This window comes from Procambarus clarkii, chromosome 91, assembly GCF_040958095.1.
Source record: "Procambarus clarkii isolate CNS0578487 chromosome 91, FALCON_Pclarkii_2.0, whole genome shotgun sequence".
Lineage (NCBI taxonomy): Eukaryota > Metazoa > Arthropoda > Malacostraca > Decapoda > Cambaridae > Procambarus > Procambarus clarkii.
In genome coordinates this window covers 12,123,152-12,150,874 of record NC_091240.1, presented here as the reverse complement: position 1 = coordinate 12,150,874, position 27,723 = coordinate 12,123,152, and the positions used below count along the sequence as shown (strand labels likewise).

General features: G+C 39.3%; 1 protein-coding gene across 3 annotated transcripts; it reads left to right on the top strand.

Moving 5' to 3' along the window:
* Positions 1 to 115: 115 nt before the first annotated feature.
* LOC123774052 (uncharacterized) lies at positions 116 to 27,650 on the top strand. Of its 3 annotated transcripts, XM_045768172.2 has the most exons (7): positions 116 to 730; positions 4,518 to 4,751; positions 12,547 to 12,690; positions 16,125 to 16,510; positions 16,948 to 17,086; positions 18,742 to 18,834; positions 20,399 to 27,650. In XM_045768172.2, the coding sequence occupies exons 1-7, from the start codon at positions 503 to 505 to the stop codon at positions 20,543 to 20,545; spliced, it is 1,371 nt and encodes a 456-aa protein (XP_045624128.1). In that variant the 5' UTR covers positions 116 to 502; the 3' UTR covers positions 20,546 to 27,650. The 3 variants fall into 3 exon arrangements, with proteins under 3 accessions (XP_045624128.1, XP_069174883.1, XP_045624129.1); XM_069318782.1 differs by lacking the exon at positions 4,518 to 4,751 and having other exon boundaries at positions 119 to 734; positions 12,551 to 12,690; XM_045768173.2 differs by lacking the exon at positions 4,518 to 4,751 and having other exon boundaries at positions 429 to 730.
* The last annotated feature ends 73 nt before the right edge of the window (positions 27,651 to 27,723 follow it).

Below are 27,723 nucleotides of genomic sequence, written 5' to 3'. Positions count from 1 at the left end.
TATACATACTATATAGATGTCATAAAAAAACATGCTTTTTCTGAAAAACTTAACCTATACAGTTGATAGGTATGTAATAATTGTAAATAAGAAGCAATAAGATGCTTATCTTAACATACTAAGAAGGTTAGGTGAGGTCGGTGTTTTCTATGAAGCTTTTCAAGGTAAACTAAAATATTCACAATCAATTAGTATGTCACATATGCACTTATTAAATAAGCCAATATTGACTATAGGCAAGTGCGAGAACGGGTTGCAACGTGCCAGGTAAGTCCACTGCGGGCTCACCATAGCCCGTGCTACTTGCCCCGCTCCTGTGCCAGGTAAGTTACGGGCTCACCATAGCCCGTGCTACTTGGAACTTGTTCCGAGTAGTTGAATCTATAACAACAACAACAACACCAAGAGTTAGGGTGCGCGCCATCTATGAGTGAGCGGGGCGGGTGTGAGGTGCCGGGTAGCCATATAGTGTAGGCCGGGGGAGCCGCCCGCCCCACGCGCCATGCTCTACCCAGGAACCTTGACAACAACAATGACGCCGACCCAGTGGCTCGCAGTTCCTACAGAAATAAGATTAACAGAGATACCAAACTTGTCTAGCAGCCAGTCTGACGCGTCTGAAGCATCAACGCTTTACCTAAATGGCAAGAAAATTGTTATTAAGCAAGAAGACACGCCCCCGGCGGGCTGTGATGAGGCTAGCACGGCCAGCGTCTACCTCTACCCTCTGGCAAGTGGATGTTCCTCACATTACTGTTAAATTTTTAAATTTTGCCCCGAGGGGCGAGTTTATTGGGCAGCACCACTCATCTTGTGAGTGGACACACCGCCGTAGTGACATGTACAACACTCCCCAATAGGAAGAAAACCCGCTGGGTTGTTCATCCTGTCACTTGTACCCAGACACAGCTGGGACTTGCTTAACTGTCTCAAGTGAACTGTTGTTGAGTATCTTGGTACAGCGGCACGTGCATGTGTGCCTTGGCAATGTCTACCGTATTTAGTCGCCAGTAAAACAATGAAATGGTATAAAAATCCGGGTTGTGCCTAGACCACCTAACTACTGTGTACACACATTCAGACCTAACCGGATCGAGCTATTGTTTCCAATTATAAACATTACCGATATGTAAAAGAATGTATAATCTTGATGTATTAAATATCTTTCAGAATGAGAACTTTGCTAATTGGACAAAAACCCATAATTTGGGGAGTACTGTACATATCTGGTAGTTTTATGTCCACACTTCACAGTGTAATTTACACATATTGAGGGAGAAGGTTGGGCTATACAGTGTGTTAAACTCCAAAATGAACTGTCTGCCAATGTGTAGTATTTACGATTGGAGGCATCCTGCCCAGGGTACTTTTTTTGATGGCTGATGACAGAAATGGGATTGTGAACTTATATTCATGAATGCACCATCCTGTCTACTCGTGTGTCGTCCCACAACTTAGACTATATATATCTGTCTGACTGTATATACAAGTAATACAAGACAGATGTACACATACAATAATAAGTTACATTGACCTTGGTATTGCTGGTAGAGGAACTTTTGTTAGTAATTCTGATCCATTGCCCACATAATAATAATAAGGCTGCAAGAGAGATGATATACTATGGTAGGTTCATAGTCCATTGTCATAGCTCCACCTTATGGAAGTGTCATATTTCAAGACCAGTTCATTTAACTCCTGAAACTCAGGTTTGCCCAGTTTGCCTTCCTCAGGTAAGCCCAAATCATAATTGATGTGCACTGTTACTTAATTTTTGTTCCTGGGTGGTGGCATTTCCTAATTGTTTATTCCTAAAAAATATAGAAAAGGGCCAATGCAGTATTCCCTTTAAACTTTGCTTTTGTGGCCAATGTAGTAGTATTTTGAAATTTACCTATTTCCAATAAGAAAATGGACAAATTTACATCTTTTCGTTGAGTGAAAAAGTGAATAAAAATTAACATATTTATACTAAACATGTAAACAAAATTATCACAGAAGATTAAGAAGCGAGTAATTTTTTTAAGATTTACGATTACAGTATACTGTAAATCATTTTCATGAACCAGCTCCCTAAATGTGTTCCTTGTGTTGACTTTCTGCTCTCTCGCTGGAGGAGGGGGTATGGGAAGCTGAGGACAGGGGTGGCAATGGGTGAAGGAAGGTCTGGATACATGATAGCGGGTGCATTCTTGCCAGTCCGATGTTTGGTAGGGTCCACTGTGCGGAAGTAGCAGTTATTGAGTGGTCATTGGGCTTCCAGCAAATTGTTGGAATAGCAAATTTCATGGATCTTTATACTCTGTATCATCCTGCGAGAAACAAAGTACAATTATAATAAAGAAAAAGTTAATTTATTTCTCCCATGACTAATATGTAAGGAATTCTTGGAACTTTACATTATGTATTTTTTCATTAACATTAAAATTTAAAACTAAAAATATATATAATTTAAATAAAAATTATAACAAATTCCGAGCAGTGATCTTGCCTTCCTTATTTATATATATATAGATATATATATATATATATATATATATATATATATATATATATATATATATATATATATATATATATATATATATATATGTGTATATATATATATATATGTGTATATATATATATATATGTGTATATATATATATATATGTGTATATATATATATATGTGTATATATATATATATATGTGTATATATATATATATGTGTATATATATATATATGTGTATATATATATATATGTGTATATATATATATATGTGTATATATATATATATGTGTATATATATATATATGTGTATATATATATGTGTGTATATATATATATATGTGTATATATATATATGTATATATATATATATATATATATATATATATATATATATATGTATATATATATATATAATAAAATAAAATAAAAAATAAATAAAATAAAATAAAATAAAATAATGTGTGTGTGTGTGTGCACACGACGTATTGACGTGTATTTTTATACACTGGTATTTGGACAAACCAGAAAAGTTTTTAATTATGTTGCTACTTGGGCTCTATTACTACATATTGGTACGACTGAACACATAGTTACAAAAAATTACTATAATTTCAGGATAGGTTGGAAATACTGTAACACATCCCAGGAACATATTTTTTTTTTTTAGTGAATTATATTATGTTAGGCATACTGAATGTGTCTTTTAAGTGTATCTACGATAGAGTCTCGATATAGTCTCTAGCCTTCTAATCTGATCTCAAGTGTAAATATGTTATCACGGTGATTAGCTTATGGGTTGATGGCAACAAGCTGTCGTCACAATAATCTAGGACCTGGATGTATTACCTTCACCATTGCCTCTACACATTAAAACACACATGCACTCTCATTCAGCTACACACACTAATTACAGTTCAGATAAATATTACATATGGTGTATAGATAGCTTGTTCAAAATTGCATTTGCCACTTGTGATCTTTTTTATACTGTATTTTAAAATGTACAGCATGTATATACCAGTGAAACTCCTTAAAACATGGGTGATATTACTGCTAATGTAATTAAATTTTAATGTAGGCTATTCATTAAACAAAAAGAAGTCCTGTAGCATTGTTGTGCTAAATTGGAATTAACAATGCTCAGGTCTCTGGTTTTGGCCATACAATACAGGTAGGTCATACCATAGCTGTGGCCCCCTGAAGAGCCAAATATCTCGTAATCTGTGATGATAAATTTTGCATGTACAAACTGTTAAAGTATTCAGACCTTTGCTAAGCAGGTAACATTTCCAGGTTTCTGTTATTTGTTATTTAGTCAAACATTAATGAACATTATATATCTTCTATACACTATTTCACATTATGATGGGATATTGATGTTGACCAAACCACACACTAGAAGATGAAGAGACGACGTTTCGTTGTTTTCAACATTTTCCTCCTCCTCGCCTCTCTTGCCTTAATGCCCGTGCCTTCCTTGTCTCATCACAATTGACTTGATAATGGTCCAGGACGAACCGAAACGTCGTCATCTCTTCATCTTCTAGTGTGTGGTTTGGTCAACATTTCTTTTGCCATATTATTGTGACTCATTTGCATGATTTGGATAGCTTGGATACAAGCACGGACACCTCATTTATAGATGTCATACCCACATAACCCACTTATCAGGGCTATAATCCTGCATCGAAGTTTATGGTTAAACCCCCTTTCTGCAGCAGCCTGGTTCCTGTTTTTGATCAATTTTCGGTTCTCAGCAGCAATACATGATGATAAAGGGAATGTATGCCTATACAGTAGTTGGAAGGATGAGTGGTGACCTGGATTTATTTTTATTTGCTTTGCCTTTAATCTGCTGACTCCTGGCCATATAAAGTGAAAATATAAGTGCAAATGCACAACACAACTCCCAACTACCTAGTGGTGTTCCATTACCTGTATACACGGTCTTTGTTTGAAGAAAAACATTTGGGGTTGTTACTGTTGGGCCCACTGACTGGGTGGCGTCCATCTTTGTTTACAGATGGAACAGCCTGCTCAATCCATGGATGAGTCAGTGTCTCAAAAGTGGGAATCGATTGAGGATGTGTGCAAGTTGAAGGAGGATGCAGAGCTAGAGAAACCCCAAAAAGAAGCAGACTTTGAGGGTTTCTGCAATGAACAGTCAACACTAGCATGTTTGCGAGCAGTAATGAAACAGTTGAATAAAAAACAGGAAGCAGCAAACAAAACACAGGATGCGGCAGGCAATAAGCAGGTGAGTTTGAAGGCATAGTGAGAGGCTATTTAGCAGGAATAATATAACTAACTTCAGGTGAATTAGGACAAATTTGAAAATAGAAATGCCAACCTTTAAAAATACAGTAACTTAAACAGTATGAAGCAAGTAGAAAAAGTTCTTGCGAAAACTTAGGAGTTCTAGCAGGACAAGGACTGAAATGTTAGTGATAAGAAGAACTTTTTCAAAGAAGACAATATGATATTGAAAACAACTAGGGAAGTTTAAAGCACTAAACTGTAACACAGATGAAGACCAGAAAAATAATTTTGTTTGTATTACAAAGGAGCTGAGGAAGCCAATGAAGTGGTATAGAAAGAGAACGATTATAAACCAGTAGGAGCAAGTGTTAAGTCTGAATGTAGTAAAAAAAAAAAAAATCCTGCATTAAATGTAATTAGGCGCCTCTTTCTGGTAAGGCCTCGGTTGTTCAGTGAGATGGCTTCCCACTACCGAGTCACATCAACCATAGAAGTTTTGTATGGCTTTGTTGAGGGTGATCATAACAATCTCTTGCTCCGTGCCTCTGTGAGGGGGACGGGGAATGGTTCTGGCTCTGGTAGGCCATATAGGATTCCTATGGCTAATGTAACTCGGTAGTGAAAGCCAACTCAGAGAGATTAGTTTCAGGGAGCCACCAGAGGCTCCTCCAGAAATAAGGATAAACATTTTAAAATATTTTATACAAATATTGGTGGAATAAGCTCCTAGAATTAAAAGATGGGATGCATAAAACTAAACCACATGTTACGGCTTTAACTGAAGCCAAGTTTGATAAAGGTATTATAAATGAGGTGGTGTTTGCAGAGAGCTATACTATCAGGAGTAAAAACAAGAAGAGTAAAAGTGAGGGGATGTGGCAGTATGGGTGAAGAACCACATGACAGAACAAAGATGACACCGCAAAAAACACACAATGTAGATTTTGTAATACTTGTAGTTCAATTATTTTTGCAAAGGGGGAAAGCTTCTCGTTATTACATATTCAGTGCTCCTACAGTAAACAACAATTGGAGAGAAGAGCAGCTTGATGTCAAACAAGAAGGGCTTATATCAGTTCTGAAAAGACAATTAAAAAGGCAAGCCAAAACAGAGCCATATGACTTGGGACATTTTAATTGAAAACCCGTTAGAGAAGTATATAGCGAACAGATCTGCTTTTTTTTTTTTTGTAATTTGATCCAGGAAACATTTATGCTTAAGTATGGCAAAACAAGCAATGAGAGTGAGAGGTGGTGAAGACTCATCAATATTAGGCCTAGTATTTACAAAGGATGAGGAAATATTTGAGATGCAATATTTTACTTCTATTAACCCCTTAACTGCGTTGCCTCCAAATGTGACACCCCCGCAGTGCGCAGGAAATAAATTCTCTGGAAAAAATTCTTTTTTCTTTTTAAAGTGTCAAAAACCCTTCCCTCAGTATGGGTATGTAAAAAAAAAGTCGAGATTGTACTTACTTTGGCTGCTATGGGGTCCGGAAGTTGGGGCGTGACGTCATCATTCCCCGTGCGCCCGTGCCGTAAGCTCTCGGGGGCGGTGGGGCGCTCGGGGCGGGGCGTACGAGTTGCCGCGAATATATTTTCGTTCATTTTCTCCGCACCTTTCCAAATACAATTTCATCGTTTTTATGTGCCAATCCAATGTATAATGAACACGTACACTATAATATCGCAGTACAACATCCGTACTGTCCGTAGACACTGTGTTACGTGCATGAAACTTGTGTACACATATGCAGCACATATTTACTATGTACCATGCTAATTTGTGTATATATACAATCTATTTACACACTATACACTGTCACACACTATATACATTCACCATCAACACATTCAGAACACCGCGTAGCAGCTGCTTCGTATGAGCCAATAGCAGCTGCCTCGTATGGGCCAATATCTGCTGCCTCGTATGGGCCAATAGCAGCTTCCCCGTATGGGCCAAGAGCAGCTGCCTCGTATGGGCCAATAGCAGTTGCCTCGTATGGGCCAATATCAGCTGCCTCGTATGGGCCAATATCAGCTGCCTCGTATGGGCCAATATCAGCTGCCTCGTATGGGCCAATATCAGTTGCCTCGTATGGGCCAATATCAGTTGCCTCGTATGGGCCAATATCAGCTGCCTCGTATGGGCCAATAGCAGCTACCTCGTATGGGCCAATATCATCTGCCTCGTATGGGCCAATATCAGCTGCCTCGTATGGGCCAATAGCAGCTGTCCCATATGGGCCAATAGCAGCTGCCCCGTATGGGCCAATAGCAGCTGCCTCATATGGGCCAATAGCAGCATTTGGCCATGAACACATTCAGAACACCTCGAGTGAGAGCAGCCACACCCAGCCAGTCTCCCTCACTCCAACATCTTACTCGCCAACATTGCTCCTCCCACCATATTGTTATAGCTCTTATTACACATGTTCTATATACCTATCTACATGTTTTATTTACCAGAACTATGCAAGTAAGCCGGTATTGTGTCCAAACAGTACAGTGGCCACCATACACTGCATGAAAAATCACACAGCAGACGACGCTACGATTACGTCACCTCCCTCACCAAAATAGCTCCTCTCAACATTCTCCGGTTGCTGTTCTTACTCTATATACACACACTATATATACCCATGTACATATGTGTTGCCCATAGCGAACCACTAAGCTAGTATGGTGAGCAAAACAAGAGTGGCAGCCACACACACGATGAGGCTACCTCAATTCTCGCCCTCCCTCCCTCATCAAAATTCCTCCTTCCACAATACTACGCACAACGCTAATTATAGCCACAATCCTGCTATTATCACAATCCTGGTCTCTAATTCCTGTAAATGAATAATTGACCACACGTTTATTTTGAAAAGGAACCTAAGAAATCATTTGAAGATTCCTAGATGAACGAAATAATGCTGTGGTGCTGTGGCTAGAGCTGTGAACATCGTGAACAGCATTGAATCACTGATATTTGAACATTGTACCCAGTCATTATCACACTCGGGCTCTAATATAACACTATCATAGCTAAATAATACAAGTTATATATATATTTTGACATTATTTGGCGATGCTGTGGTCACATGCTGAACAGCAGTGCTGTGCGCTCATGCTGCGAGCGCCAGCCTTGGTTGCTCACACACTACTGAGGCTCCTACACCCGGGAATGTGGACCACGATTTTTTTTAAAGATGGCGTCTGTTTACAAGAGCCCTGAGGAAGCTGATGTGAACCCCATGTAGCCGCGGGAGTTTTGAATGGAACGTGAAAAATACAAATACCCGGAGGCGCGTTGCGCAAACCAGACGTGAGCCTGCAGGCGCGTTGCGCAGTTTAAGGGTTAAGAGTGACCTCATTCGAGTCATTATTTTTTTTTTGTTAAGTACAGTAATGTATATATTGCAGAGGGGCAAGTTAGGTAAAATTATTTGTATCTAGCCACTTAGTGTAATAAAAAATATAAACATTACATTATTGGAAAACCCATATTATGAATTGAGAGATGAGATGTAGATTTGTATAATGACATTACAAACTGTTGATACAATGCCTGCAGAGATATAAATATCAAACCAAGGAGTTATATCACCCATTTTTAACGGAGTTTCACCAGTACAGTGTAAAAGTGTGTAATATGTTTAATATAGCAAAGGTCATGTTCACATGGATTTAGTACAATTTTGGGCAACCTCTTCTAATGATCATATATACTATAATCTGGAGTCTTATGTTTTATCCTTCAAACCATGTCATCTCCCTTGGTCAACAACAGGGTGGTTGACTGCTGGATCATGCTCAAGATGATAATTGCATCACAGGCTAAACAATAATGACAAGCCTTATCACTCATTCATTCATCGGTCATTTGAACATTCATCAATCATTTGAATGTTTGTGAGGGTGGGTGGGTGTATTAATCTTTCGAGGCTGGCTTGCCTACTCCACCCATGTCATATCATCAAGGATATCTCTGCTGCTGGTAAGTCGTATCCATTTTGTTTGTTGTAATTTTTGCCTGTTTGCTTGTTCTAGTTGTGTGCTGGAACTTTACAGGTGGGGTGTAAAGAAGTAGTTTAGAAGTAGTTAAGTAGAGCTACTAAAGGGTCTGCCCAAAAATAGAACATTGAGTACTGATACCCTCTATCTGAACACAGCCTCGGTAGTTCCCCATTCCTGCCCTGTCTCTTCCTCTTTCCCAACAGAGGTTGCTTTGGCTTGGGATCAGGAGTGAGGTGAACTTCTCTTGCAAGCAGGGCTCTCACCTGCTGTGGATGACAATGTTGATTCACATTCACATGAATGTTAGCTAGTTGTCAGAGCTCTGTTTTGATGGGTCAGCACTTGTCAAAATATTTCTTGGGGAAGATTTAAGTGTATTGTGTGCTCCTTTTGATGCTTTTGTGAGTAGTTCACCTAAATGTTGGAGTTCTCTCATATCTATGTCCTTCCATGCCTCAAAGAGGTGGTACTGAGGACTTGCAAGGGTCCTTGTCTCGATTGGTTGAGTATCTCAGAAGTACCAAACCGAACTAGTTTGTCAGGTAATTATCAGACTGTAAGCTGAGGAATTACCTCGGGTCCAGAATTACCTCATTATGAAAGAATTACCTCATTACCTCATTATGAAGGTTCGTGCAGCTCTACAGGGGCTGGACGGAAGAAAGTATTTCATTACACGCAATGTTCTATCTCTGGGGGGAGCCCCGTCGGCTTCCCAGAGCTATCCAGGCTGATATGGATATCTTACCTTTCTGGCATCAGTCAATGTGCATGGAGTTCTTGCCTACCGGGGACCACGAGCCAGAACCTAGTTTCCCCTCTCAAGAGAGGGATGACGAGCAATGGCCTATAGAAACCCCTGTGTGGTTGGGTGCATTCTGTCTGCCATCGACCAGGTCTAGCACCCAGAAAGGTGGGCTCCCCCCCAAAAAACCTATTCTGGTGGAAATATTGTTACCGAAAGCCGAATGAGTGAACAGAACACAACAAAAATTAGCAAACGAGCATAACGTCATCACGTTGCCGTGCCGCTGTCTGCACAACCCCCTCTCCTCCCCGGGAGGGGGAAGGGAGAGCCTCAGACCCTCACGCCGGCGATCCAACTGTCAGTTCTTGGCTGATGTGATACTGGCGTGGTTTTGTGCCCCTGACTCCTGCTTTTGTTTTGGTTTCTGTGCCCTCTGGCGTGGTCTGTCTCTACAGGTGGTGTGTAAGCCAGGAGTAATATTCTACGTTACTCATGCTGCATGTGCCTAGGGTTTCCTTCCCTGGGTGCCAAGTAAGTACGAACCTTGGGGCTTAGGGCCACCTTCCACAAGTCACCTTGGATCTACCTCTGCTGTGTCTTTTACTGCTCGGTACTTAGCCGCCCTTGGAGTCGGTTGCGGTTTTGATTGCCCTCGTTTGCCTCTGGGTAGGAGGTAGTTTTCGTCACTGGTAGGGGCACGGGGTACTGCACAGCTAGTATCTTTTTTGTTTTTGTTTTCTTGCCTGGTGGAGAGGTCTGCCTTTGGTTGGTTGCCCCTATCTGTACTTTGGGTATATATATATATACTGTATATATCTGTATCTCTGTTGTTGGTGGTACCCCCTGCTAGGTCGCTATGAGTGGACACATCCCGGGGGATCAGTTTTCAGAATTTTGTTTGGTAGTCTTTGGGATGCCGGTTCACAGTACCTTGCCTGGGCTTTCCTTAGCGTGATACCAAGGCTAAGGGCCCTGGGAAACCCAGCGGAGGCTCCGTGGTCCAATGGATGCAACCCTTGAGTTCCCTCTCGCTTTGTATGAGGTTGACGGTTGCTCTGTCCCCTTGTCTCAAAGAGACAATCACCGGTTGTGCCTCTGCCATGCTGCCTGTAGGGTTGGTGATTCTTTTGACCCGGAGTTGTGCGACATTTGTTGTTTGTACATGCTCCAGTTCACCCAAGCTACTGATCATAATATGAGGGGTGCAGGCAGCAGATACGTTGCATGCTAGGTTCAGATTGCTGCAAAGCGATAGGGTGGTTGCTTCCCCGGATGCCCCAAGACTGCCCTATTCTGGTTTTAGGGACCTGAACTTGGGGGTGGGAATTTCTATGACTTTGGTTCCGTCCGCCTCTCCTTGTTCTTCCCCTTCTGTTGTGCATTCGGTTCCTTTCTCCTTGCTTCCGGGGTGGCGGCGGAGGCATTTGAGCCTGGTCCTCCAGCTGAAGCTTCTGAATCTGACCAGTGGGCCCCCTTTGTTCCTGCTTTTTCGGCAGCTCCTGCCTTTTCTTTAGAGGTGAGGGGTTTGGAGGCTGGCTCAGTCTCCTCAGTCCTCGGGGTGAGGTTTCCGGGGCGGGGGAGGGGTTGACTTGGGGCCTTGGACCCCGTTGAGCCCGCCTGGGTTTTTGTATCCTCGGAGTGGGGCCTGGTGTTGCAGGGAGTGGGGTTCTCTTTCGCTCCCTCCTCATACAAATTGGATTTGGTGTCTACCCCTCCCCTATCCCGGGGAGGGATAGACACCAAATTATCCATGACTGGTGTCGGAACGTGCCAATACACGTCACGACGTGTATGATGTGTCACACATCATGACATGGGAACGTAGTGCCTACACGAGGCCCTACACCAGGCCCTTGTCTACATATACTTACCTCGGTATACTTAGACTTTAGTGAACAGTGATACGGTGAATAGTGAACGGTAACAGTGATAGTGTGATACTTACACTATAGTTAACAGTGATACGGTGAATAGTGAACGGTAACAAAACAGGCATAAAGGCTTGAAAGTGTAGGTAAACTGTCACATGGAAAATTTGGAACGCATAATTCAGTGAATAGTGAGACAACAAACACACCAGACTGTGTATAGGGGCCACGAGGCTTGTGTACACATTCGGTAGGCTATGAAAGGTCGCTCCCCCACCCCCCCTTTACCACTGGTCAACAACCACCCACTGCCTACCACCACCACCACTGACCAGAAGCGTTATGGTCAGAATGCCTTTAGTGAAGATGTGCACAGAATGCAACAAGGAAGTAGATTACCACCAAAGTGTTGATATGGTCTTATCTTCCCCTTTGTTTTTAATGGTCCATTTCATGTCCATTTTCTCTAAAATCTTGACCACATTATCCATCCATGAGCTTGTTCTATACTGTAGGTTTTTCTGAAAGCATCTCTTTATGCTGTCTTTGATTGACAGCCTGGCAGTTGTTCCAGTAAGTTTTCCTATTATGGTGGCTATCCTTTGTTTCATCGTGTTTTCTAATGCTGGTAAATTTGTTTCCATTCTAAGGTTCTCTCTACGCGTCCATATAGGTGCTCCCAGCATTGTTCTCAGAGCATCATTTTGAGACACTTCCAGTTTCTCCCATTGGTTATCACTGAGGGATGTAAGAGCAGGAGCAGCATAGTCGATGAGTGGATAAAGAAAGTGGATAAAGAAAAGCCATAGGAACATTGCATATCCAGTTTGTCTAGTGACCCAAACATTCTATGTTTATCTGTTTTTATATTTGTTTACTGCACTTTGTAGACTTTGTATCCCCTATATACATTTCTGCCATTGATAGCTCTTCAGTGAATGATTTGACAGTGTATAAATATTTAAGAATTTATGAAGTAAGGGAGATGCTTTACTTGGGAATAGTGGTGGAGGCAAGGAAGGATATCCAATGTCACCCTAAAATCCTTACATAAAAAGGTCCATACTCACATACTCACTTCTCATTTTGGATGAAAGAGAAGTGCTACTGTATATACTGTATATATATTGAGATTATTTAATTATTTGATTTTGTTTTGTTTTCTGCAGGGAGCTGAACTGTTGACAGCTCCAGAAAATGTTGAGAGGTTGGGGTCACCTGTGCCACCTGAAGAGAAGTGCCCTTCACTTACTTCACTTGCACCTCCAGAAGTAATTATTGTCAGATCGAAGCCAAAAAACCCAGATTATAAGGTATGCTGTTTAAATATTATTTTATAAGTTTTGTTCTAAAATTTCATATTTGTGTAATTACCTAAGTGTAGTTACAGGATGAGAGCTACGCTCATGGTGTCCCGTTTACCCAGCACTCTTTGTCATATAACGCTTTGAAACTACTGGCGGTTTTGACCTCCACCACCTTCTCGCCTAACTTGTTCCAGCCGTCTACCACTCTGTTTGCAAAAGTGAATTTTCTTATATTCCTCCAGCAGCTTTGTTTCATTAGTTTAAATCTATGACCTCTTGTTCTTGAAATTCCGGGTCTCGGGAATTCTTCCCTATCGATTTTATCGATTCCTTTTATTATTTTGTACGTAGTGATCATATCGCCTCTTTTTCTTCTATCTTCTAGTTTTTTAATATTTAATGCCTCCAACCTCTCCTTGTAGCTCTTGTCCTTCAGTTCTGGGAGCCACTTAGTGGCATGTCGTTGTACCTTTTCCAGTTTGTTGATGTGCTTCTTAAGATATGGGCACGATACAACCGCTGCATATTCCAGCTTTGGTCTAATAAAAGTCATGAACATTTTCTTTAGTATTTCTCCATCCATGTATTTAAAAGCAATTCTGAAGTTAGAAAGTGTAGCATAGGCTCCTCGCACAATGTTCTTAATGTGGTCCTCAGGTGACAGTTTTCTATCTAGAACCACCCATAGATCCCTTTATTTGTCAGAATTCTTTAAAGATTTTTCACATAATTTATAGGTTGTATGGGGTCTATGTTCTCCAATTCCATATTCCATAACATCGCATTTATTCACATTAAATTGCATTTGCCAAGTGTTGCTCCATATACTTATTTAGTCCAGGTCTTCTTGAAGGGCATGACAATCATCTAGGCTTCTTATCTTCCCTATTATCTTAGCATCATCAGCAAAGTGTTCATATAATTCTGTGTTCCAACTGGTAGATCATTTATGTAGACATTACTACTGTAGACATTACTACAAATAAACATTACTGGTGCACGAACTGAACCCTGTGGTACTCCACTCGTGACATTTCTCAGGTCGAATACATTGCCTCTGATTACGGCCCTCATTTTTCTGTCAGTTAGGAAATTTTTCTTCCATGTTAGCTTAAATATCACCCCTCCAATATGCTCCAGTTTCCAGAACAACCTCTTATGTGGAACTCTGTCGAAAGCCTTTTCTGGGGGGAGCCCCTACGGCTCCCTGGAGCTATCCATGGCTGATATGGATATATCTTGAGGTTACCTTGAGATGATTTTGGGGCTTTTTAGTGTCCCCGTGGCCCGGTCCTCGACCAGGCCTCCACCCCCAGGAAGCAGCCCGTGACAGCTGACTAACACCCAGGTACCTATTTTACTGCTAGGTAACAGGGGCATAGGGTGAAAGAAACTCTGCCCATTGTTTCTTGCCGGCGCCTGGGATCGAACCCAGGACCACAGGATCACAAATCCAGTGTGCTGTCCGCTCGGCCGACAGGGTTTGCAAATATTTTGGATGGATGTTGATATGCATTCAAATAGGCACAGTGGATGACTATAATGTAATTAGTATGGATAAAATATTGTTCCAAGGTAGGTAGATACTCAAAAAGTCTTTAAATATGCATAATGTGCATGATCACCTTGTTTCTTCCTCATTTCTTCAAACTTACTCGGTCTTCTTTTTTCATATATAGTACAGTAAATAAAATATTTGAGCCGATCAGAGATGTGTGGTAGATCATCAGTTAAGAAGTATACATGTATATGTACTTGTTTGCTTTGGTTGTTTTTGCTTAGTTTACAGGCTTGTCATGTATTTTCATATCAGAGTTAAGCTAAGGATAGTTTAGAAAACGTAACCCATCTCCTAAGCCTCTGTCTACTGGTACTGTTTGTGGGGTAGCCTGAAATAGTTAAGGCCAGTATTTTCCTTCCATACATGTTTGCTATAGAGCGATAATAGAGTGGCAAAGTTATGCATTGTATACAATGCTTTTGTAGAAGCATTGCCAGCTTCCCTCTTTCTAGAGGGGTTTGGGGGAGGGGGGTGAATTTGGCTCTGCTGGTCCAGTTAACACTTTTGCGCCTCGGGTGTGTGCGCCGCATACTTTGACATCATGCCCCAGGTGGTGCGGCGAGTGCGCGGCGACACCGGAATGTGTATACTCGTTTCAGTTTTCTCACCTTAATTCTCGTGCTACGTTGTTCATTTTGGTATCATTGTGTTTGCAATTAAATTCCCTGCAGGTGCATATGCATATAAGGTCCAAAAGCCCGGCGTGACTCCCCACAGCAAAGCCTAAAGTCTGCAAAAGTTACCAGTGAGCACACGAAACCAGTAAAATGTGTATACGCGTTTCAGTTTTCTCACCTTAATTCTCATGCTACTTCGTTCATTTTGGTATCATTGTGTTTGCAATTAAATTCCCTGCAGGTGTATATGCATATATTGTCCAAAAGCCCGGCGTGACTCCCCTTAGCAAAGCCTAAAGTTACCTGTGAGCGAGCACCAACTGACACACCCGCAAACCTAATGTGTATACACGTTCAGTTTGATAACATCAATTTTTGTGTTACGTCTTTCATTTTGGTATCAAATTGTTCGCAATATAAAGGCGCGTATTTTAAAACTAGTCCCATAATAATACAGCAGTAAATGGAATTTTAACAAATATTTTAAAATTTGTATCAAAAACGCATTTATAATCTTTCCAGTGTTCTGATATAACTTTTCGTGTTACATATTTCATTTGGGTATTAAATTGTGCACACTCTAAAGGCGCTCATTTTAAAACCACTTCCAGATTAATCGGATAAAATTTAAATTTTTAACAAATATTTTAAAATGTGGACGCCGCTCGCGTCACCGACTCGGACTCGAGAAAAATTGTGGACGCCAGGGGCGTTTCAAGAGTGCAAAAGTGTTAACTTGCAAATCAAAATGTAAAAAACTGAGTGACTTTTGGGCTCTTCAACTTTTGCATCTGCTCGGCATCTGCCCTCCGTCCCCTTTCCTGTAGTTGTGGGTTTTGATATACTATGGCCTTCTTTTGCTTAGGGGCTTGCAGGAAATTTACTGGAGGCTGGGGTCTTTGCTTTTCCAGTGTCCCTGGGGTTATTTGAGAGGGGGAGGTTGGCATTTAAGATTCATGGTTGCTTGAACAAATTTCATTAGGCTTACACATGAATCTCTTCAGAAGGAATGGAAATAGCATTCTTCTTTTGTAAATTGATGTAATGTACATACTGTACTGTATATGACTTTTAATTTATGAAATATAATTATATCACTCCATTTCTGCATGAAGAGTATGCGATCCAGTATCCAGAGGTGCATTTTTTCTTCAAATGTGGAAGGAGTATTGTATTATATCTACTGCACATGGAGAAAGGTGTTATTTACTTCAATTTTTCAACAGCAAAGTGCACATACTAATAAGACTTCTTTATCTCAGGTAAAAAACAACATCTTGGCCACAAAACGAAGTAAACCTGTGCATTTCAAGATACTTAGAGGGAAACCAGGAATGAAAGTATATATTTCAATGTCTTACCAAGGCCACATATATGGAGATGAACCTGTTAAGAGGTGCAAGAAGCATGACGAGTGCAGTTGGTGCAAAGATCACGAGTATAACCAGAGCTTTTGTGTAATAAGCAAGTTCCACAAATATCAGTTGGACCCTAAAGGAAAGCCGATTGCTGTAATCAGCATTTTACAGGAACACCTTGACAAGGAGGGGAACGTTGAGTTTTCCCTTGTATTTTCATGCTGGAATTCATGTGACATTCACAGCAAATATGGGAAAGAAATGAGCCTACAGTTGCAGTTATATGATGGGTAAGTTAATGATGTTGCTTATTATAGTGAGTCTTGTATTGTAATACTGTTTGATAAGTCTTTTCAGGGCCATTGTTAGAATGGCAAAAGTCTCTTTAAATTGGTGTCAAACAAACAAATTGGGATTGGTTTTCAGTTATGATATGACTGTATCATGATTCACATAAAGCATATATATATGTAATATAATAAAGTAAATAGACAAAGATATCAGGTGTTTCCTTAAGTGGGATTTGATGAATGCAATATTAAAAAAATATACAATATTTCATAATATAGTTCTGTATGTAATTAAAGTATGGACCTAAATTGCTTCATAAATCATATTAAAACCACACAGTTCTATTAACGTGTTATTTATAATAATTAATAATTATATAGGTTCTCGTGACAAGAATTTTGTAGGGATACTAAATATAATAATTTTGGCATTTCAGAAAAATAAGAAAGACTGAGTATCAGATCCATTGCTGTCAAAATCTTTTAAGAGATGCTTTTAAAGATAAGACGAGAGACAGATTTACCACGCCCGGTATTAAGCGGAAACAGGTGTCCGTACCAGAGAGCTACTGTGAGGTATGTATTTGTTATATTTCTTTTCAAGTGATTGACCTTGACACAGCATTCACATGTTAGAACCTTAAATACAGTACCGGGGCCTGACGGATGAGTGGACAGCACTTCAGATTCATAGTCCTAAGGTTTTGGGTTCGATCCCCGGTGGAGGCGGAAACAAGTGGGCAGATTTTCTTTCACTCTGATACCCCTGTTACCAAGCAGTAAATAGGTACCCCGAGACTTAGACAGCTGCTACGGGTTGCTTCCTGGGGGGGTGGGGGTTGCAAGAAAAAGGAGGCCTGGTCGAGGACTGGGCAGCGGGGACGCTAAGCCCCGAAACCAAACTTCAAGATTAATGTAGTTACATGTAAAAGGTTTTTTTTTCTGGGGGGGGGGGACGTCGGCTTCCCGAAGCTATACCAGGCTGATATGTTAATGTCAGACTTTGGCATCAGTCATGTGTATGGAGTTCTTAGGGCCTACCGGGGACCACGGCCAGAACCTGGCCCCCCTTAGAGAGGCAAGGGGAGCAATGGCCTATAGAAACCTCAGTGTGGTAGGAAGCATTCTATGTTTTGACATTAGGGGGTCCTCACTTGGCAAGCAGGCCGTCTACCTCTAGTATTTCGTAACTTTTTATTATCCTAATAATATTACTAAACAAAATCTGTAACCAAAAATATATATGATGATGTACATCCAAAATTTAAGAAACAAATCTTTTTAACTGGGTCAAGTAAGTTAGGCTTATCAGTGAGCTAGTCCCTTCCCCATCACCGACACCCCTCCCCCACCCGCCCCCCATACATCCCATACTCTCTGCTTCACCTCAACTCAACACTCATCCCCTCCATCCCTCCCTCCATTCCTCCCTCCCATCCATCCCTCCCTCCCTCCCTCTATCCCCCATCCATCCATCCCTCCCTCCCTCCCTCTATCCCCCATCCATCCATCCCTCCCTCCCCCCTCCCCTCCCTCCCCTCCCTCCATCCATCCATCCATCCATCCATCCATCCATCCATCCATCCATCCATCCATCCATCCATCCATCCCTCCCTTCCGCCTTCCATCCATCCATCCGTCCCTCCCTTCCTCCCTCCATCCATCCTAAGACTGTTTCCAATTACACAAGGGTGTCTATAGGACATTGCTCCTCGTTACCTCTCTGAAGGGGCCAGGTTCTGGCGCTGGTCCCAGTCTGCCTAGAACTCCGTCGATTGACTGTTGCCACGGACTAATATATACACATCAGCCCGGTACAACTCCGGGGAGCCGAAGGGGTTCTCCACAGAAAAGTCATCATTTAAATACATTTTCCTTTTTGTAAATGAGCACGCCTTTGTGCATATACAGTATAGATGCAACCATGTAATATGTAAATACGTAATTCATTTTAAATATACTGTGCTGGAAGGTTAAACAGGGAAATGGCACTCAAATACAAACAAAATTTGACCCAGCAATAAAACATCAAGAAATTTAAAGCACTAAATAGGCTGCATATAGCTAGGTTTGTTTTATGTATTTACAATTACACATACATATACTGTACATACAAACATTCATATATATACACATTAACCCTGGAGAGTAAAGGGTTGGAATTGAAGTGTCTTAAAATTGTTACAATCCTTTAGAGTAAATTGACATGAAGAACCTTTTTTCTTTTCTAGTGTTCAAAGACTTCCTGTCGAACTGGAGTTGAATCTCAATTAACAGCTGTGCACTATGAAAATAAAATAGAAAAACCATTGGATTTAGTTGTTGTAAGTATGACTGTACATTGTAGTTTTATTTCTCTCTAATACAAAACTATTTTTAAAGCTGCATTGTGACTGATGTGTTTAGTGGCTCTGCTTGTTTTAGTTGATTTAGCCATTTAGTTAATGACTCTGCTTGATACCTGCTTGATGGGGTTCTGGGAGTTCTTCTACTCACAAAACCTGGCCCGAGGCCAGGCTTCACTTGAGAGCTTGGTCCACTAGGCTGTTGCTTGGAGCGGCCTGCAGGCTTACATATCCGGTTGGTCTGGCCCGATTGGTCCAGCACTCCTTGGAGAAAATTATTTAGTTTTCTCCTGAAGATGCCCACGGTTGTTCCGGCAATATTTCTTATACTCGCTGGGAGGATGTTGAACAACCTCGGACCTCTGATGTTTATACAGTGTTCTCTGATTGGGCCTATTGCATCCAGCAGCAACTAACACTGCATTTAGATGATGGGAACAAACAACTTTGACAATGCTGTTGATACTGGTAACTAGCATGTCTTTTACTCACACCATGTCATCAACTGACCAACTATTTACTATATATGGTTACTAACCTCAAAGTTTTTTTTATGAAATGGGCATTTGTGCAATGACATCTTAGTAAAACTGGTCTCAGGCTAGGCTCGGAAGTAGAACAACTCCCAGAACCTTCTGCAGTTATGCTCCAGGTAAAACCAAATGATTTTCATTGTTCATTTAGTTGTTGTTTGATAGTGTACCACCAGACCGGTGGAGCCGGTCGGCCGAGCGGACAGCACGATGGACTTGTGATCCTGTGGTCCTGGGTTCGATCCCGGGCGCCGGCGAGAAACAATGGGCAGAGTTTCTTTCACCCTATGCCCCTGTTACCTAGCAGTAAAATAGGTACCTGGGTGTTAGTCAGCTGTCACGGGCTGCTTCCTGGGGGTGGAGGCCTGGTCGAGGACCGGGCCGCGGGGACACTAAAGCCCCGAAATCATCTCAAGATAACCTCAGTTGTTCTTTCATCCTGCAACTACCATTACAATTACTACACCTTGACACTGGTGCACAGGGTACAGAAGCCTACACTTGCTGTTTGACCTGTGTGTTCGGATGTGGTTCATCATGCTTACCTCCGGGTAACCCATTGGCAGCTTATGGCTATATTTGTTTTTCTTACTTTTGTTACAGCCTTCCCTTTCCCATTCTTGAATCCAGACATTTCTGTTTCCATATTGCTATGAGGCAGAGGTTCTGATGAGCTAGCATGGATTATATCCTCTGCTTGGCTTCTTTGCTCTCTGTTCAGGTATCTACTTCGTTGGTTTCCTTTTTGGCGTTTGTCTTCTGAAGGTGTTGTGGGCTTCCTGTATGAGCTGCCTTCATATTGCCAAGTAGAGGAGCTGGCCTCTGATGTCATGTCATACGTCAACGTTGAAGAAAGTAATTGTGTTCAAACACACCTGTTCAAATATGCTTGGCTCTGTCTGCACTCCTGTAGTTCTCTGGTAGTATTTTGCCTACACAAAATATCTAGTTATCTTATTATTTATAAAAAAACTATACAAGTAATCACATAAAAATATATATATTTTCAGGAGGGACTTGATGCAGAAAGAAGAGACATAATTGAACGGATGGTGAAGATTATGGGAGGTACGTCATTTCCAATTCCTCATTTGGCAAAGTTATCAGAACCTTGTGACCCAAACACAGAAGATGAAGATAATTCTATAAATAAGTGAAGCATTTTGTGGGCTTAGTGATTAAACTTGTGTATGACGTGACTTTTATGCAGTCAAGAACTGTACATAAATAATGAGCTCACAGCACTGGTGTCTCAAAGATGAGTGAGGTGAAACTTGAAACATGTTTTGTCATGTTTCACCTCATGTCATGAGGTGAAACATGACAACATGTCATGTTTCACCTCACCACGTGAGGTGAAACATGAAAAGTATTGCACAAGAGTTTCTAGACATTTTTGAGTGAAAAAATGAGTCGATTGGTGAATAATATTGATCTTAGTCATATTTGCATCTGTCTTCACTGTGACATTAGATTTGAAAATAATACACTTGAAATTAATGAAAGTTTTATATTTTTTATAGAAGTTAACAATATTCAGAATTTTCTGTTTTAAGCTCATTTAAATGAGCCTTTGTGTGGGGTATGCTATGGTAATTTTGAAAAGGTTCAAGCTATGTTATATGTGTTATAGATGTGAAAGAAGCCAAGGGAGAGCAGCTGAGTGTTGTACACATACGGTATTTCTGTGATGGTTACAGTTGGCATTGGTCTTGGGGTTGTCACTGTAGAAACTTGCATGATATTTATTTTCATTGTACATTGTGAGGGAGCTATCCTCCACGTTACACCAGTTGCTCTTTGCTGGTTTGTAAATGTAGCTCCCTTTCTGCTACTCGCTACTTTTGCTGCTACTTTATCGTATATTTTGATAATATAGACAGGTACGTTTACCACTAGCAAAAGACAAGTGCTTCATTCTGTATTTTATACATCATGATAAATATTTATTATATCCATTACTTATTTGTTAATAATTGGAGTCACAACAAAAATTATAACTTCGTATATAAAACTGTACACCATTTCCCATTTTCATTGGGTGGGGAAGCCACTGACGGAACAGATACAAACACTTCATGTTGGAAAAGAGGGTTTAAAGATACAGTACAGTATTTAAAAGAGGGTTTAAAGATACAGTACAGTATTTAAAACATTTTCCACATCTCGGACACTATCGAGCGTTACCGAGAACCAGCTCCACCACTGAAAGTACTCTAGTTCTTCATAACTCATTGCTCCTCATAAGTTCTCATAAACACATAAGACATATATTCCTACTTTAGAAACATCAACCCATGTAGCATTGTTTGATATTTCTTTAATGCTATTCATATTCATTGCTTGTTTTCTTATTCACTCTAGTTAATATATTAATAATTTATACTGTATAGTATTTATATGCTTTACTCGGAAATGTTTCTAAAGTGAACATTTCTAGTCGAGGCAGTATTGAGAAGTATGGTTAACCTTATTTAGTCATGGAATTTAGATTTGAATCTATATACTACATATATTGGCGCTTATAACCCTTTCACTACTACTACTACTAATACACACATGCATGGAGTGGCAACTTTATCCCCGATAGACGGCAAAAAAAGGGCAAAATATATCTGCATATATCTCGTGAAGAGCATATAGAATGATCATTGTTATTTATTTGTTAAACCTGGAATACATAACCTTCAATAAACTACAGTAATATAATTTGCAAATATTACATTGCATATTGTTAAGTAGTGCCTCATTACTGGATGCATTGAGAGGTATTCTCTGACATCCAAGAAATTTTCAGGTATTTTTGCATAATGTAACCAACAGAAATTTACAGACGAGGAGTCACAATAACATGGCTGAAATATGTTGACCAAACCACACACTAGAAAGTGAAGGGATGACGACGTTTCGGTCCATCCTGGACCATTCTCTAGTCAATTGTGAGCAATTCCATTCCATTCTCAAGACTTTATAGCCTGAAATACTACCTTACAGTAAGAACCCCCATTTAAGGTCATTCAGAAAATATTTACTGCTTATATCCATTGTAAAACTATTCAATATCCTCTTCAGCAAACACATGTATTAACCGCATAGTTAAACATCTGCATTGTGAATAATTTCAAGAAGCATACTTTAAATGTTCGAATTAGGAAAAGCTATTTTTGAGGTCAAATGTCATCAGTTGGGAGACGTAACGTCCATTTCACAAATAGGGAATGGCTAATGCATGTAATTGATTTGAGTTCTCTGTTTTGAAGATGGAGTGTATACTGAACTACTCTTAACCACTGCTCACCATCATCTGAAATGTAAATACTCTAAACACTTAATTTATCTTGTTGCTAATTGTCATGTTTCACAATCGACTTGAGAATGGTCCAGGACGGACTGAAACGTCGTCGTCCCTTCACTTTCCAGTGTGTGGTTTGGTCAACAACAGAAATTTATTTGCCTTTTAAACATTAAGTCCATACATTCCAGCCCTTCCATACTCTCTACCACTTGCCCGATACCCTGACTTGGAGTCCTAAGAGTCCAGACTCCAAGCAGGAAATATAATGATGGCAGTTTCATTATAAACAAAAACAACATGATTTTGTGCTTTTATTAAATGATTTTTTAAAGATTTGCAATTTATTTCATTATAAAAATAATTAGGAATAGTAATACTGTATTCGGAGAATTTAATAGATATCCATATACTGTACAGTGTGTGTATACAGATAAAAGCCACAGAGTTAACAACACTGCAAACCAGACATGACAGGGCTGATCTCATCAAACCTTTTAAAATACTGAACAATTTGAAGGATACTGATGCAGAGAACCTTGAAAGGTCACCTGTAACACATTACAAGGAACAATGGTTTCAAGTTCAGCAAGCCACAATGTAGGAGTGAAACCAGGAGATGCTTTTTTCACCCACAGGGTTATAAACCCATGCAACTGCCAAAACACGGCTGCAATTCAAAATCCAGCTCTATAAAATTATGACAAATGTGGGGGGGGGCCTATGACAAGCCTCCAGCTTCCTGTTCTCATCAGGGCCACTAGATAGCAACATCACACATCATTAAAATGTTAGCGAAATTGTGAAGGCATGAGCATGCTAAACATTTGGAAATGCAATGTTTACACTATCCAGGACAACATACAGTAATGTAAGAGAAAAATTCTCATATTTTTGCTATTGCCATTAGATCTTTTATACGTTGTAACACAAGCAAAATAAAAAAAATAATAATAAAATACTAGGAAGATGGATCTTCATCTTGTCAGTCTGAAACTGAAGAGCAATACAGTAATCAACATATATTTATCAGCTGAACATCTTCCACGGACAACTGTGTTCTAGGGTATGGTACATAGCCTCATTTGTCTTTATTTTCCTTATATCTGACGGAGACAACTTCATTTTTCAAGTGATGTGCACAAAATTCTGTTAACATTTTCAGCTCCACTTTGTGGGGAAATAATTGTAATATAAAGCATACAATCAGACCATATCATAAAACTAAGAGGAACTGTAAAGGGCCCACAAGTAATGTCGACTGTCTCAATAAATTAACTGTAGTAAGAAGAAAAAAAAGACTAGCAAATGTCTATGTTCCAAGTGAGAGATAAAGCCTAAGTCAATGAAAGTATGATTTAAACCACTTGTACTTTATAGCCTGAAATACTACTTTACGGTAAGAACTCCATTTAAAGTCATTCAGAAAATATTTACTGCTTATATCCATTGTCAGACTATTCAATATCCTCTTCAGCAAACACATGTTTAAACTGCATAGTTAAACATCTGCATTGTGAATAATTTCAAGAAGCATACTTTAAATGCTCGAATTGGGGATAGCTATTTTTAAGGTCAAATGTCATCAGTTGGGAGACGTAATGTCCATTTCATAAATAGGGAATCTTGTTGTTAATTGTCATGTTCCCATTCACACAAGGCTCAACGCTGATTGAGACAAAAGTTAGTTTTCAGGGTTGTAATATCAAAACAGTAAAGCAATTCTGAATTCTGTGACTCACAACCAAAGTGTTAAATGTTGCTTAAGAAGAGTTTGATAATTCAGGTTGAAATTCCTACTTCAAACTGGGCTGCCAAGCACCAACATTCTAGACTGTTGGTGCTTGACACACACTCAATGAGGAGACCTAGTCAAGAGAAAGGGAAGGGAAGATTTTACCCTCGGTTACTTTGGCAACCCGTCCACTCGAGGTGTCACAAAAATGACGTACTAAAATGACTGAGCTAATCTAACAGAGGACCCACATATGCAAAACATAAGTCTTGCTATGATTTATAGTACACCATATTTTGATATTGGAGATTTGTATATCAAAATGATGTATTATTCAAGAGGAGAGGTCGACTTTGGGGTAGATTATATATACTGTACCGTGTATAAAGAAAAGCACTTTGGGGAATATAAGGTAATTATAAAGAGAAACTACTAAGCTAGTATGATTATATAGTAGGGGGTGAAAGGTAAATGGACTTCAGTTAGAACAATACCACAGCGTCAGTTTTAACTGAGAATAATGAGGCTTACAATTTTTTACACTTATCTACATTGTACAGAGATTAAAATAATAATTATCTTCAAAATTCTGTATGTACAGTCATCTGTTACATTTGAGGTGATTATGCATGTGTGACCTCTTCGTGAGGTAAAGTAAATAGATCATTAAACGGTTTCACATGGCTAATAATTGGTTTGTGTGGCACTGCCTCCTTAACACCCTAAAGTGCAGCTGTCATAAAAGTTGCCACGACCTGTGCTCACCCAACATGCATAATTATGCCCTAAAAGAACATTTGTGTGTGGATATGTAGCTTTTTAATTTGACACTTTCTTTTTCGCCGTCTTTACCAATGTCCGACATCGCTAGAATTGTTATAACATAACCCTATAAAAAGTAGCGAGTAACAGTTCTTGAGAATGACAAAAATGTAGCACAATTACCACTCTCACCATTGTTTTTAGAGGACACCGGTGCTACCAGATGAGGCTAGTAGGAGTGCTGCTTCTAGCTCTTATTTCAGCTTAGAATGACATGATTATTTTGAATCTTTATTTATTTTTTTCTATTAATCTGTTACTATCGTTCTTACTATTAACTATTTAAGGGGCATTAAGTTACTTTTTATATCAATATATACTGTATATAATACTAGATTTTGTCAAATAAAATACTGAAACTTCTTGTGTCTAAGTCAGCATTCCAGATATAAAATTTGGAGTAATATGTTGGGGGTTTATCATCTAGGTAATTTAATATATCATATCACTACTGCAGTTAATGGTTACCACAAACTCAGGAACATCTTGGTACAATTACATAATTAGATGTAATAACATGCTCAGGAACATTATTGCACAGGCACTGTAAACAAGTGGCTGCCAGTTGAGCCCTATGTCATTTCTTGTTTGTAAATATAAATATATATTTGCTATCATATTAATCTGTACTATATGCTTTTGAATGGCTAACACAAAAGTAAGGTTTCAATACTTGACCAAATCTTTCTTATATTTCCCTAAACAAGACAAATGGCATATGATCTCACATTTTACATGTCAAATCTCCCAGTGTTGGGGCTTGATGATGAGCTCAGGAAAGGAGTGCACCAAATAATGTGTATTGTGTGCATGATGCAATGTGACCTGGTGTCAGCTGCATCAGTGCTACACTTTTGGGAGCATGCAGAAAATATGATTGACTTCAGTGCACAAGTTAATCAACTTTTTGGATATGCTCAAGTTACGTGTTAAATTTACAATAACCTCTTTTTTTCTGCTTAGAAGAAAATTGCTATAGTTTTCTTTGTGAATTGTCGTCTTGTAAAATATTATATTCTAAAATTAGTATAGTTTTAACACAATGAACAGTAACCTACTTTCCAGACATTTATGTAATTTATTTATACCAGTGTAATGTTTATAACTTTTAACGGTGATAAACTACAAGTGCCAGATGAGGCAGGTGTTCTCTCTTGGTTGATACATTATAAACATATACAGTTATCAGTTCTAAATATCAAACATTAATTCAAAACATGTGTTTTTGTTAAATAATTTTTACACTGTTTCTGTAAGTGTTTTTCCCTAGGTTCTTAATATTTAATATATTGGCAATTATAAAAATTATATATTATTTTTAAGTATCTTCATCTAATGAATTTGATGTGTTAGTTTTTGTTTATTTTCTGATGCTGCATTTCCAGATATCTTGAACACCGGGATTGACTTCACACTTAGGACACAGTCAATCCAGCTTTCTCTTGGTCAGTGTAGGCCTCTAGTGGGGCACTTTAGGACCTAATATTTTCCTACATAGGAATTTCTTTAGTAGGAGTGTCACATTATGAGAACAAAAAGAGTCAATCTACATGAAATTTGCTATAGGTACACATACATTTCCTAGTACCTGATGGTGGGTTAGTTTGAGCATTAAGTAGCAAGCCCACAAAACATTTTGCTTTTAGGGACAGTTTTCTGTGACTTTTAAGATGGTATCTTCATAGTGATTGCACATTAAATTTCAAATTGTTTAATTTAATTGTCATCGAAAGCATTATATTATATAGTTGTCATTGTAGCAGCTTCTGAATAACATGTTTGAGATTGACATTTTTTTTATAAAACCTTAGTTGGCATTTTTATCATAATTATCTTAACTGTTCTGATATTTGTGCCTTGGGCATGTGCTGTACTAATTCTAAAGGAATAGATTAAGTGCTGAAAATACCCTAAGGTTAGACATGTTATGCAGTAAGTTTTGGCTTTTGCTGTAATATAACAGATTTGTTGCTCGGTGCACCTTTTTTGGTGCCAGGTTGGTATTTAATGTACAATTGTAAATTTCTGACATGATTTTATAACTTTAAAATCTGAAAAATTTCAGTGTATTTTTAATATGCAAAATGAGTGTTAGGTAATATGAAGAAACATACAGAACTACAGACTAAAGTTTCAGAAACTTGAGTGTTTTTTTAATGCTGTATTAACTATTTTTAAAACAAAAAATTAACAACTGATGCAACTTGCCTTGCACCTGAGTTTACTGAAACCATTTGAGCTGTTGCTTTCCTTTGTTGGGTAATGTACCATTTAGTACTACTGTTATTACCAGATAAATATATATATATTTAAAGTGCCACATATACTGACACATTATAGGCTTTTAGGTGTTAAACCTAAAAGTCTAAGAGTGCAAAGTAGATTTAAAAGCTTTTATTAAAACTGAAAATTTTCTGGTATTTTTAATTCTCAAGAGAACATTAATGTTCGACTTAAAACACAAAATATCGTACAGTCACGGCGAT